General features: G+C 39.8%; 1 protein-coding gene across 1 annotated transcript in view; it reads right to left on the bottom strand.

Annotated features, from left to right (window-relative positions):
* OCA2 (OCA2 melanosomal transmembrane protein) overlaps nt 1-14,896 on the bottom strand; it is a gene marked incomplete at both ends in the record, with an annotated part of 262,492 nt that overhangs the window by 181,292 nt on the left and 66,304 nt on the right. Inside the window, 2 exons of the mRNA XM_082841763.1 lie at nt 399-464; nt 1,686-1,757. Coding sequence (XP_082697889.1) covers nt 399-464; nt 1,686-1,757 — 138 coding nt within the window. The remainder of the gene's footprint in view (nt 1-398; nt 465-1,685; nt 1,758-14,896) is intronic.

The following is a 14,896-nucleotide window of genomic DNA, read 5'->3' as shown; positions in this document are numbered from 1 at the left end:
TACAAACAATTACTTAGGGACAATTTCTTCATTTCTTCCTTTATCCATATAATTAAAGGTACTTTTCCAATCACTGAAAAACTTAAATTGTTCATCTGTTTAGGATATTCCATTTTATATTTTAAGTACAGTAACTTTTAAAAATTTCTAAATTTTCTGAATGGCAAGATTATTTCACTGTCAGACAGGCCTTAGGCTGAAATTTTACAGCTAACTAATCAGAGCACCAATCACTCCATTCCTCCTCAGGAGAAATCAGCTAGACCTGCACAAACACTTCTCAATCAAGCCCTAATTGTCAAGCATCACAGTGTCTTTAAGAGTCAGCAGTGGCCAAAGAGAAGGTCCAAGATTACAGCAAGCTTGGGACCCTGTCCCACTGGGAGGACTGTCATTACCATGCCAAACAGCAGGGCCAGAGTCTCGAAATCAATCCACTCCACCACGTGGGTCAGGCTAGGTCTCTGCAATCAAAGCACAAATTTGCCAGTTAGTCCTGGGCATCATCCTCCTGGTGATAAACTGTAAATATGTGCCACCCTTTACAGAAAACCCACTCATTGGACCAGAGTCAAAAGTCACACCATCTGCTTGCCTTTGAAATCAGATTATATCATCACTGAAAAACACTCGTGACCCAAAGCATAATAACATCAAACGACAATTAAAAAAAAAAGCAGATTTATTAAGCCCCGTCCATGTCCTTAAGGGAAGGTAGAATCATGGGGGACTGGGAACCCAGACTGGGAACTGAGGGCACTTGGAGAGCCTGGTTGTTGGAAAAGGACTGCACAGTGGTCCAGGGAGGTTCCTGCAGCACAAGCCATGTGCTACGTCAATGATTTCTAGAATTAAATAACTACTACTACACTACTCCTTAACAATTAATAAAAATAACAGTGGTTTATGTGTAAGTTTTAGGATGCTGGGACATTTTACCCTTAGAGTTAGTGTTTGTTTATACCAACTCTAGTCAAGAAAAAGAAAATAAAAAATAAATAACTAACTGAATATAGCCCCACATAGCCCCAGTTATTATTCTTTGGTTGACTGACTGCCCTTTTGTAGTACTTTTCAGAACAATCCCTGAAATTCTACAGATTTGCTTTCAATCCTAAGTTCTGTATATTGCCACCTTGGTCAGTTCCAGCACTACTCCTCAAGATGGAGGCTCCACAGGCCTCCATCTCTAGTGGGCACTTGGCCTCTCTTGCTTCCCTACATTCATTCCAATGTCCCTGCAGGATGGACCACACGCAGACCCTGGGGGGGTGATATTCCCCCCAGACTTGCACATCCAGGGACCTCCTGATGTCTGCAAGACAGAACCCCAAACTCACTGTCTCCCACCTCTCTGCTCCAACCAGGATGGCCTCTTCTAGTTTCCATGGGCTGACAGTACATAGGGCCAGCTCTAACATAACTCAGCTGCATGACCTGGGAAATGCTTGACCACCATGAGTCAAGCATTTCCTCAGCTAGTGTGGAGAATAACACCACTGGGATGTGTGTGATAAAGTCAAATGTTAATTACTCATCAATGCTGTAAAGCTCATGCCACTAATGGGAAATGTGAAAGAGTATATTAAAAAAGTAAAATCACCAGCTAATGCCTAATTCTTGGACTGTCTTTGAATCTGACATTCTATTGAGTGCCAGCCATTGACTCAAAATGTTACACTTACATCTCCAATCACAGCCAGCGCTGCTAATGCTGCAAGGGAACCCAACATGGCTGCCAGTGTTCTGTGAACAATCTGGAAAGAAACATAGAAAATTACTGCATTCTAATCCACAGGACGTTAAAACACACAGAAAGGGACTTCCCTGGTGGTGCAGTGGCTAAGTTTCCACGTTCCAGTGCAGGGGAAGTGGGTTTGATCCCTGGTTGGGGAATTAAGATCCCACATGCCACAGGAAAACAAAGCCCACATGCCACAACTAGAGAGCCCATGTGTTGCAACTACAGAGCCCATGCACTCTGGAGCCTGCACACCGCAAATACTGAGCTTACGCACTCTGGAGCCTGCGCTCCACAACTAGAGAGAAGTCCACATGCCACAATAAAGAGCCCACAAACCACAACAAAAGATCCCACGTGCTGCAACAAGACCCAATGCAGCCAAAAATAAATAAATAAATAATTTTAAAAAATAAATAAAACACACAGAAGCCTCTATTGGTATAAGTATTTGTGAAGATTGGCCATTTTATACCATATCTATTAAGACAATAAATAAATCGTGAGTTTCTTTGTTTCAGAGTCTGGATGCCCTAGAGGCACACACAACCATCACCAGTCTGCTTTCTAAAGAAAGATTTCCTGCATAATTAGATGACCCTGAAGTAGAAGCTCGATAAAGTTTGTTCTATAAGGAAGCCTGCAGTAAATTATCATTAATTATTTACCATATAATCCATAGGCAACTGGAGAATTAGTTCCACAATATAAATCAATTCTGCCCAATTACTGAGACTGTTATAAAATGCTTAATCTAATTGAAATTTCAGTATTACCACTGAACCACGAAAATACTTTTTCTATTTAATTATAATTCAAGTGGGCATGGAATTTCTAAGGCAAAATATAAAGAAAGGCAAGAATGCAGAGAATTTGAAAGCCTCAAACATTGCTGGTGTGAACGTAAAATGGTGCACCCTGAGCCACAGCTGTTACCTTGGACCCCAGAGACTGTTGCCACTGCTGCTAAGGGTCCTGTGTGCAAGGCAGGTCTCTTCCCACACCTTCCCATAAGCCTCTGCAGCCAGCCACTGCCTTCCAACTTCCCTGGAAGAACACATGGCATGCCTCGGGCTCTTGCAACTTCATGCCAGCCTCTGCGGCCCACAGGCACTCCCCGCACAATTATGACTGCTATATCCCTCCCTCAGCCCCAACCTGAGTGAGCAAGGGAGCCCTAATCAGCCACTGCTTTTTCCTCTTCTTGCTTGGGTGGGGAACAGATGCCTGAGGGAAGCCCACATGCAGTGCGGGGGCCAAAACCAAGGCTGAAACCCAGGAGCAGTGTGACCAAAGATGAGAAAGGGAAATATCCCTGTGCAGCTGCAGGAGCAGTGGATTAAATCCCAGCAATCAGCTGGGTAAACCCTGCAACTGTGGAATACCTGAATAGACAATGAGGGTTCCCAGAACTGAGGCTGCAGACTTTGGGAGCAACTGTGGACTTTGTGGGCAAGTACACATGGGTAAAGATCATAGTATGAGCTGATCCCACAGTGCCCATAGCAGGTCCAGAGAACTACCTAGGAGTATTGGAGGACTTCCTGGGTAGGCAGGGATTGGCTGTGGCTCACTGTGGAGGCAAGGACACTGACAGCTAAGGCCACAGGAAAATATCACTACTTTTGTTTTGTTTTGTTTTGTTTTTCGGTTCTGTTGTTCTTTTTCTTAATTATTATTATTCTTTAATTTTATCTTTCTCTTTACTTTTTCTTTTCTTTTTATGCTTTTATTTTTAACATATTTTTATTTATTTTTTCCTAATTCTACTGTACTTTTTCATTATATTGTTTTTTTCCTTGTTTGCTTTTTTCCTTTGCTTTCATTTTATTTTTAACTATATTTTACATTTTTCTATTTTTACTTTACTAGTTTGTTGTTTTGTATTTTTTCCTTCTGCTTTCATCTTTATTTGTCTTTACATTTTTTGGATAGTTTTTGTGTGTTTGTTTTATGCTTTCATTGCCTTTTTTAATTAGCTTTCTGCATTTGATATGTTTCTGGTTTTATGTTTGTGTTAGTTTAGTTTTTAGTGTTTCTTTTCATTTTTGAAATTGTTTACTGGTTTGGTTACTCTCTTCTTTCTTTTCTCTTTTTTTTTCTTTTTGTGAGTGTTTGTATATATGTTTCTTTGTGTGATTTTTGTCTGTTTGGTTTTGCTTTTACCATTTGTCTTGGGGTCTCATCTGTTCATTTTAGAAGGATCTTTTTTAGTTTTGTTTTTGTTTTGTTTTGTTTTTACTTCTTATTTTTCTTGTGCACTGTGTGGCTTGCAGGGTATTGGTGTGCTGGCTGGGGGTCAGGCATGAGCCTCCGAGGTGGGAGAGCTAAGTCTAGGACGTTGGACCACCAGAAAACACCTTGTTCCATGGAATATTTATTGTTGAGATCTCTCCCAGAGGTCTCCATCTCAAAACTAAGACCCAGCTCCACCCAACAGCCAGCAAGCTGAAGTGATGACTGCCTCACACCAAACAACTAGCAAGACAGGAAAAAAAACCCCACCCATTAGCAGACAGGCTACCTAAAGTCATACTAAGCTCACAGACACTGCAAAACAGACCAATGGACATGGCCCTTCCAACCAGAGGGACAAGATCCAGCTCCACCCACCAGAACAGAGGTTCCAGTCCCCTCCACAAGGAAGCCTACACAAGTCGCTGGACCAACCTCACCAACTGGGCACAGACAACAGAATTAAAAGGAACTACGACTCTACAGCTTGTAGAAGGAGACCAAAAACACAGTAAGTTAAACAAAATAAGGAGACCGAGAAATATGCAACAGATGAAGAAGCAAGGTAAAAACCCACCAGACCAAACAAATGAAGAGGAGATGGGCAGTCTAACAGAAAAAGAATTCAGAGTAATGATAGTAAAGATGATTCAAAATCACAGAAATAGAATGGAAAAAATATAATAAACATTTAACAAGTAACTAGAAGAACTAAAGAACAAATAAACAGTGATGAACAACACAATAACTGAAATTTAAAATACCCTAGAAGGAACCAATGGCAGAATAACTGAGGCAGAAAAATGGATGAGTGACCTGAAAGATGAAACGGTGAAAATAACTGCCAAGGAGCAGAAAAAGATAAAAGAATGAAAAGAATTGAGGACAGTTTCAGAGAACTCTGGGACAACATTAAATGCACCAACATTCAAATTATAGGGGTCCCAGAAGAGGAAGAGTAAAAGAATGGGGCTGAGAAAATATTTGAGAGATTATAGTTGAAAACTTCCCTACCATGGGAAAGGAAATAGTCAATCAAGTCCAGGAAGCTCAGAGAGTCCCATACAGGATCAGTCCAAGGAGAAACATGCCAAGACACATATTAATCAAACTATCAAAAATTAAATACAAAGAAAAAATATTAAAAGCAGCCAAGGAAAAGCAAGAAATAACACACAAGGGAATCCCCGTATGGTTAACAGCTGATCTTTCAGCAAAAACTCTGCAAGCAAGAAGGGAGGAGCAGGATGTATTTTAAATGATGAAAGGGAAAAACCTACAAACAAGATTACTCTACCCAAAAAGGATCTAATTTAGATTGGACTGGAGAAATTACAACCTTTACAGACAAACAAAGTTAACAGAACTCAGCACCACCCAACCAGCTTAACAACAAATGATAATGTAACTTCCCTAAGTGGGAAACACAAGAGAAGGAAAAGACCTATAAAAAAAAAAACCAAAACAATTTTTAAAATGGTAATAGGAACATATATATCAATAATTACCTTAAATGTAAATGGATTAAATGCTCCAACCAAAAGACAAAGACTGTCTGAATAGATATAAAAACAAGACCCGTATATATGCTGTCTACAAGAGACCTAATTCAGATCTAGGGACACATACAGACTGAAAGTGAGGAGTGGAAGAAGATATTCTGTGCAAACGGAAATCAAAAGGAAGCAGGAGTAGCAATACTCATATCAGAAAACATGGACTTTAAAATAAAGACTATTACAAGAGACAAGGAAGGACACTAAATAATGATCAAGGGATCAATGCAAGAAGAAGATACAACAATAGTAAATATTTATGCACCCAAAATAGGAGCACCACAATACTTAAGGCAAATATTAACAGCCATAAAAAGGAAACTCGACAGTAACACAATAATAGTAGGGGACTTTAAAACCCCACTTACACCAATGGAGAGATCATCCAAACAGAAAATAAATAAGAAAACACAAGCATTAAATGACACATTGGATCAGATGGACTTAATTGATATTTATAGGACATTCCATCCAAAAACCACAGAATACACATTCTCCTCAAGTACATACGGAACATTCTCCAGGATAGAAAACATCTTGGGTGACAAATTAAGCCTAGGTAAATTTAAGAAAATTGAAATCATATCAAACGTCATTTCAGACCACAACACCTTGAGACTAGATATCAATTACATGAAAAAAATCTGTAGAATATACAAACACATGGAGGCTAAACAGTATGCTACTAAATAACCAAGAGATCACTGAGGAAATTGAAGAGGAAAACAAAAAGTACTTACGAACAAATGACAGTGAAAACACGACAACCCAAAACCTATGGGATACAGCAAAAGCAGTTCTAAGACAGAAGTTTATAGCAATACAATCCTACCTAAAGACACAAGAAAAATCTCAAATAACAACCTAACCTTACACCTAAAGCAATTAGAGAAGGAAGACTAAAAAAACTCAAAGTTAGCCGAAGGAAACAAACCATAAAGATCAGATCAGAAATAAATACAAAAGAAATGAAGAAAACAATAGCAAAGATCAATAAAACTAAAAGCTGGTTCATTGAGAAGACAAACAAAATCGATAAACCATGAGCCAGACTCATCAAGAAAAAAAGGGAGAAGACTCATATCAATAGATTAGAAATGAAAAAGGAGAAGTAACAACTGACACTGCAGAAATACAGAGGATCGTAAGAGACTACTATAAGCAACTATATGCAAATAAAATGAACAACCTGGAAGAATTAGACAAATTCTTAGAAAAGTACAACCTTACAAGACTGAACCAGGAAGAAATAGAATATATGAACCAACCAATCACAAGTAATGAACTTGAAACTGTGATTTAAAAATCTTCCAGCAAACAAAAGCTCAGGACCAGATGGCTTCACAGGCGAATTCTATCAAACATTTAGAAAGAGCTAACATCTATCCTTCTCAAACTCTTCCAAAATATAGTAGAGGGAGGAACACTCCCAAACTCATTCTATGAGGCCACCATCACCCTGATACCAAAACCAGAAAAAGATGTCAGAAAAAAAGAAAACTACAGGCCACTATCACTGATGAACATAGATGAAAAACTCCTCAACAAAATATTTGCAAACAGAATCCAACAGCACATTAAAAGGATAATACACCATGATCAAGTGGGGTTTATCCTGGGAATGCAAGGATTCTTCAATATATGCAAATCAATCAATGTGATACACCATATTAACAAATTGAAGGAGAAAACCATATGATCATCTCAATAGATGCAAAAAGTTTTAGACAAAATTCAACACCCATTTATGATAAAAACTCTCCATAAAGTGGGCAGAGAGGGAACCTATCCCAACATGATATAGGCCACATATGACAAACGCACAGCCAACATCATTCTCAGTGGTGAAAAACTGAAAACATTTCCTCTAAGATCAGGAACAAGAAAAGGGTGCCCATTCTCACCACTATTATTAAACGTATTTTGGATGTTTTAGCCATGGCAATCAGAGAAGTAAAAGAAATAAAAGGAATCCAAATTGGAAAAGAAGTAAAACTGTCACTGTTTGCAGATGACATGATACTATACATAGAATATCCTAAAGATGCTACCAGAAAACTACTAGAGCTAATCAGTGAATTTGGTAAAGTAGCAGGATACAAAATCAATGCACAGAAATCTCTTGCATTCCTATACACTAACAACAAAACATCTGAAAGAGAAATTAAAGAAACAGTATCATTTACCATTGCAAAAAATAAAGAATAAAATACCTAGGAATAAACCTACCTAAGCAGGCAAAAGAGTACTCAGAAAACTATAAAACACTGATGAAGAAATCAAAGACGACATAAACAGATGCAGAAATATACCTTGTTCTTGGACTGGAAGAATCAATATTGTGAAAATGACTACACTACCCAAAGCAATCTACAGATTCAGTGCAATCCCTATCAAATTATCAATGGCATTTTTCACAGAACTAGAACAAAAATTTTTACAATTTGTATGGAAACATAAAAGACTCCAAATAGCCAAAGCAATCTTGAGAAAGAAAAATGTAGCTGGAGGAATCAAGCTCCCTGACTTCAGACTATACTACAAAGCTACAGTAATCAAGACACTATGGTAGTGGCACAAAAACAGAAAGATAGATCAATGGAATAGGATAGAAAGCCCAGAAATAAACCTACGTATATATCTTTGACAAAGGAGGCAAGAATATACAGTGGAGGAAAGACAGTTTCTTCAATAAGTCTTGCTGGTAAAACTGGACAGCTACATGTAAATGTGTGAAATTAGAACACTTCCTAACACCATACACAAAAATAAACACAAAATGGATTAAAGACCTAAATATAAGGCCAGATACTATCAAACTCTTAGCAGAAAACAGAGGCAGAACACTCCATTACATAAGTCACAGCAAGATCCTTTTTGACCCACCTCCTAGAGTAATGGAAATAAATAACAAAACTAGAAAAATGGGACCTAATGAAACTTTAAAACTTTTGCGCAGCAAAGGAAATCATAAACAAGACCAAAAGATAACCCTCAGAATGGGAGAAAATATTTGCAAATGAAGCAACTGACAAAGGATTAATCTCCAAAATATACAAGCAGCTCATGCAGCTCAGTATCAGAAAAACAAACAACCCAATCCAAAAATGGGCAGAAGACCTAAATAGACATTTCTCCAAAGACATACAGATGGCCAACAAACTCATGAAAAGATGATCAACATCACTAATCATTAGAGAAATGCAAATCAAAATCACAATTAGGTATCACCTCACACTGGTCAGAATGGCCATCATCAAAAAATCTACAAACAATAAATGTTGGAGAGGGTGTGGAGAAAAGGGAACCCTCCTGCACTGTTGGTGGGAATGTAAATTGATACAGCCACTATGGAGAACAGTATGGAGATTCCTTAAAAAACTAAAAATAGAACTACCATATGACTCAGCAATCCCACTACTGGGCATATACCCTGAGAAAACCATAACCCAAAAACAAACATGTACCACAATGTTCATTGCAGCACTATTTACAATAGCCAGGACATGGAATGTACCTAAATGGACTAACAAATGGATAAAGAAGATGTGACACACATATATAATGGAATATTACTCAGCCATAAACAAGGAACAAAATTGTGTCATTTGCAGAGACGTGGATGGACTTAGATACTGTCATACAGAGTGAATTCAGACAGAAAGAGAAAAACAAATATCATAGGCTAATGCATATATATGGAGTCTAGAAAAAATTGCACTGATGAACCTAGTGGTAGAGCAGGAATAAAGATGCAGACGTTGATAATGGACTTTAGGAAACGGGGGGAGGGGGAGGCTGGGGTGTAATGAGAGAGTAGCATTGACATACATACACTACCAAATGTAAAATGAATGGCTGGTGGGAAGCTTCTGCATAGCACAGGGAGACTAGTTCAGTGATTTGTGACCACCTAGAGGGGTGGGATAGGGAGGGTGGAGGGAGGCTCAAGAGGGAAGGGATATGGGGATATGTGTGTGCATATAGCTGATTCACTTTGCTGTACGGCAGAAACTAACACAACATTGTGAAGCAATTATACTACAATAAAGATGTATTTAAAAAATGGCGCAGCCATGGTGGGAAACTTAGGCAGTTTCTTACAAAGTTAAATAATAAATTTACCACATGACCAGCAATTCCACTCCTAAGAATCTACCCATGAGAAATGAGAGCATATGTCCTGTTAAAATAGTTAAACGAGGCCATTGGACTGAGGTGGCTTTTTTTTTTATTGGAAGACAGTTGATTTACAATGTTGTGTTAGTCTGCTGTACAGGAAAGTGAGTCAGTTATACATCTGAGATATATATATATATATATATATAGGTATATATAGGTATATACATATATATCCACTCTTTTTTAGATTCTTTCCCCATATAGGTCATTACAGAGTATTGAGTAGGTTCCCCTGTGCTATACAGCAGGTTCTTATTAGTTATCTATTTTATATATAGTAGTGTGTATATGTCAAGCTCAATCTCCCAATTTAACCCTCCTCTGCTTCCCCCCACAGTAAGCTTGTTTGTTTTCTACATCTGTGACTCTATTTCTGTTTTGTAAATAAGTTCATTTTTACAATTTATTTTTAGATTCCACATATAAATGGTATCATATGATATTTGTCTTTCTCTGTCTGACTTACCTCACTCAGTATGACAATCTCTGAGATGGCTTTAATGCTTTAGCAGCCTATATAAGAAAACCAAAATCTAAGCTTGTAATGCGTCATGGTTAAGAAATCGAAATCTAAGGACAACTGAGTATAGACAGCTAACTAGCCTTTCCCGAATAAGGCAAACACTTAAGCTATAGCCAGTCAAATCATTTCCTGGCTTTGCTTCTGTCTTTTCTCTATAAAAACCTATCCCTGCTCCTGTTGGTAGAGCCTCCTAACAACTTCCGGTATGGCATTGCCCAATCTGAATCAATATTTGCTCAAATAAACTCTTAAAAATTTAATATACCTCAGTTCATCTTTTAACAGTCTACATAAAGCATGAATGTTCATAGCAACACTCTTCAAAATAGGCAAAAAATGGAAACATTCCAAATGTCATCCATGGTGAGTGGGTAAAACAAAATGCAGTACATGCCACAACATGGAACTACTTGATACATCTATGTGACAGAAGAACACATTAGGCTAAGTGAAAGAAGTCAGACACAAAAGACTGTATATTGTGTCATTCCATTTATATGAACTGTCCAGAAAAGGTCATATAGAGAGACAGAAAGATAGGGTTGCCTAAGGCTGGAGGAAGCAATAGAGATAGACTGTAAACAGGCCCTAGGGATATTTACGGGGTGATGGAACATCTGAAACTATGTTGTGGTGATGACTGCTGTTAAGGTACGGATGTTTGTGTCCTTCCAAAATTCATATGTTGAAATCCTAATCCCTAAAGTATTGGCATTAGGAGGTGGGTCCTTCGAGAGGTGGTTATGTCATGAGGCTGGATCCCTCATGAATGGGATTAACTTCCTTATAAAGGAGGCTCCGGAGAGTTCCCTCACCCCTTCCACCATGTGAGGATGCAATAAGAATTCTGCAACCCTGAAGAGGGCCCTCACCCAACCATGCTGGCACCTTGATCTTGGACTTCCCACCTCCAGAACTGTGAGAAATAAATTTCGGTTGTTTATAAGCCATGAAGTCTGTGGTATTTTGTTATAGTGGCTCTAAGAAACATGGTACTGAGACATGGGGGAAGTGCAGTAATACCTAAACATGTAGAAGTGACTTTGGAACTGGATAATGGGTAGAGACTGAAAGAGTTTGCAGGGGCATGCTAGTAAAATGTTACATTGCCATGAAAAGATTGTCAAAAGTAATTCTGGTGAGGGCTTACAAGGAGAAGAGGAGAGCTGTAGAGAAAGTCTCAGTCTTCTGAGAGAATTCCTAAGTGCTCACGAACAGTGTTGGTGGAAACATCAGTGGTCTCAACTAGAAATGAGAAAGATGTTACAGGACAATGGAGAGGAGGCAATCCTTGTTATAAAGTGGTAAAGAACTTGGCTGAATTGTGTTAGTATTTTGTGGAAGGCAGAACTTATGACCAATGAATTTGGCTACTTGGTGGAGGAGATTTTTAAGATAGGATTGAGAGAACTGACTGGTTCCTCTGGAATGCTTTTAGTAAAATGAGAGAAGAGAAAAATGACTTAAAGATGGAACTGATCATCAAAAAGGAAGCAGGACTTAAAAATTTGGCCTGTGTATATGAAATAAATAAGGAAGATCACTGAGGAGCTACATGAAAGGGCATGGTCAAATCTCGTATGACATTAGTATGGATCTGCCAGCCCAACAGAACCAGGAGCTAGTCATCAAGACAACAGGGAGACTACTGAGCCATCCAAACAGAAGCAGACACCTACAGTCCGAGACAATCAAAGAATAACCCTGAAGGCATTTCAGAGATCACCAGGGCTGCCCCTCCCATCACAGGCCCAAAGTGAAAGGGCCTGCTTGGCAGAAAGACTTCAAAGGAAGGGCCAGTGCTGCCTGTTGATGCTTCACACTGCAAGCTCCAGCAGGCAGTATGCCCAGCAAAGCACAGGGGCACAGCTATCTCCACTTAGATTTTGAAGGATGAGGCCACCTTGCGCCTTAGGCTTGACCCAGGCATAGGACAGCCAAGAGCATGGGGCCACAGCAGAAAGCCCCTGCCAGGGCAATGCCCAGTGAAGCCACAGACCAGTAAAGCCACTGGTATTTGATTCCAGCCCAGGAGAGCCACAGGCATGTGACCCCAACCTGTGAGAGCTGCAGCATGGGCTGTACCCAGCAAAGCCATGTGCTGAGCAGTGGGGGCAGGACCCCTGCCCCAGTTGGCCTCAAGTTTGTGGACTTGCCAGGGACCTGCCAACTCCTGTCTTCATTATTTCACCATTTTGTAATGGGAATATCTATCCTATGCGTGTCCAAACACTGTATTTTAGAAGCTCGTTTGATTTCACAGATTTGGCATGTTTGGTTCACAGCAGGGAGAAATTTCCTTCAGCATGTACATTGAGTCTCATCCATGTCTGATTTAGATGATATTTAGATAAGACTCTGGACTTAGTCTTTTGAGTGGCTTCTGGAAAAAGTTAAGACTTTTGGGGCTATTGGTGAGACAGGAAGACAAGAGTACAGCCATTTTGGAAAAGGACTGAGAGAATAGCCTTGAGCAAGTGGGCTTGACAGGCCCAGGAAAACAAAGCGCCTAAAGGCTTGGGCTTCTGAGACAATAACCAGAGACCCACAGGAGTAAAAGCTCTATCTCTGTTCCCCTGATGTACATAGTTTCAAAGGACAAAATTGGGACTATAAATCCAACACATAGCAGAATCACCAAACTTCCAGTTCGCTGAAAGATACAGATGAAGGGCTGACACACACTTCTAAGTTGTTTTTGTAGGAAGCTGACCCCCACCAGATGAAAAATGCTGACTGCAAGCACAGAGACCCCAGACCGGTTGAAACAAGAAGACTGTTGATGCTCAAAACTTCACCTGGAGACCAACCAATCCAAGAATCAAGCACAAGCGGATGTGGCACCTTGCGTCCTCCTCCCTCACACTGCTTTTAAAACCCCTCCCTTAAAAGTTCTTAGGGGAGGTGACATTCTTCCACCTTCTCCCTTGTGCACAAGCTATAAATAAATAAAATTAAAAGCTTTCAATAAAAAGCTTTGCTTGCCTAAGTGTCTCATGGGAGAGATATTCATTTCTATGCTGTCCAAGAATATGGAGAGGGACCAGGTACACTGGTATGGAATAAATGTATTTTGCATTCAAGAAGGACATGAATTTGAGGGGACCAGGGTTGGAATGCTATGGTCTGAATGATAACTATGAGAAATAAACTTCTGTTGTTGATGAGCCTCCCAGTCTGCGTATTTTATTATAGCAGCCCAAACAGACTGAGACAGGCACTAAAGGTCCCTGGACACAGAAGGGAATTCCTCTGCTCTCAGCACAGATGGACACTTACAAGCCCCAGGACAGAACAAAAAAGCCCCTCTGCCCATCAGTCAGGAGGGACTCCCAGGGCAAGAACCACCACAACCCTCATATGACCTCTGGAGGAGGCAAGTGCCCCCAAAATGCAAGTGCGGCTGCTTCCTGCTCACAGAACAGTCAAGGCACAGTGTCTAGGCAGTGAGAGACAACCGTGGTCAGGAAATTAAAGCCAGCGGTGCCCCTCACAGAGCTCATGACCCACGAGGGGAGAAGCCATGGGTCTGCACCTTAGAACAAGCTAAAGGGAGAATGGGGGGGCAGATGCTCCTTCCACAGAGTCCTGAAAGGGCTTTAGGGCTTGAAATAATGAGATGTCCCTACACACCTATAAGAATGGCTGAAATTAAAAGTAGAAAAACACCAAATGCTAGTGAGGATGCAGAGACTGAATCACTTTCACATTGCTCATCCAAAAAACTAAACATGCAACTACCATACCACCCAGCAATTCCACGCTGGGCATTTTATCCCAGAGAAAGGAAAACCTGTCTTCACACAAGCTCTGTACATTAGTAGTCATAGCAGCTTTATTTGTAATTGCCCCAAACTGGAAATAATCCAGATATCCTTCAATGGGTGAGTGGTTAAACAAACTAATACATTTGTATCACAGAATCGTACTCAGCAATGAAAAGGCACAAATGATTGATACACAAAACAACCTGGATGGATCTCCAGAGAATTACATTGAGTGGGAAAAAGCCAATCCCAAAATGTCACCAACTGTATGATTCCATTTATTTATTTATTCCATCTTATTCTTGAAATGACAAAATTATAGAAATGGTGGAAAGATTAGTTGTGAGCAGGAAAGGAGTTATAAGGAAGAGAGGGAAGTTGTGCTTATAAAAGGGCAATGTGAGAGGACCTTGTGGAGGTGGAAATGTTCTGCATCTTGACTGTGGCAATATCAATGTCCTGGATGTGATACACTACTAGAGTTTTGTGAAGGGGGCCAGAATATGCCACCCCAAAATATGTCACTTTGGTATATTTATTATTTTGGGTTAAAGTTACTTGAGAAACAACCAATGTGAGAAGGACACTCGGACCTGCCTGTGTCCCCCTAAAAGCCAGAAATAAATCTCACATGTGAAAAGTAACCTCCCTGTACCAGGAGGTAAAGAGACATCCAGAAACAGGGGATTTAGGGCCAAGAAGGCTGTATAAACAAACCTTGTTATTTCTTAACTAATTTACTACCCCAAGCCCAAACCCCTTTTTTCATCAATTCTTTACAGCTTTATTTTTGGTTTGTCTACAAGGTACAAATGCTGCCTGCTTTGGTCACTTCTTTGAGTCTCATATTTTTATGGGGCTCCTGTACATACAAAATTAAATTTGTTTTTCT

Source organism: Leucopleurus acutus (assembly GCF_964270905.1).
Source record: "Leucopleurus acutus genome assembly, chromosome: 6".
Taxonomy (NCBI): Eukaryota; Metazoa; Chordata; class Mammalia; order Artiodactyla; family Delphinidae; genus Leucopleurus; species Leucopleurus acutus.
Note: the sequence above shows the minus strand (reverse complement) of the source record. Positions and strands in the feature narration are given on the sequence as shown.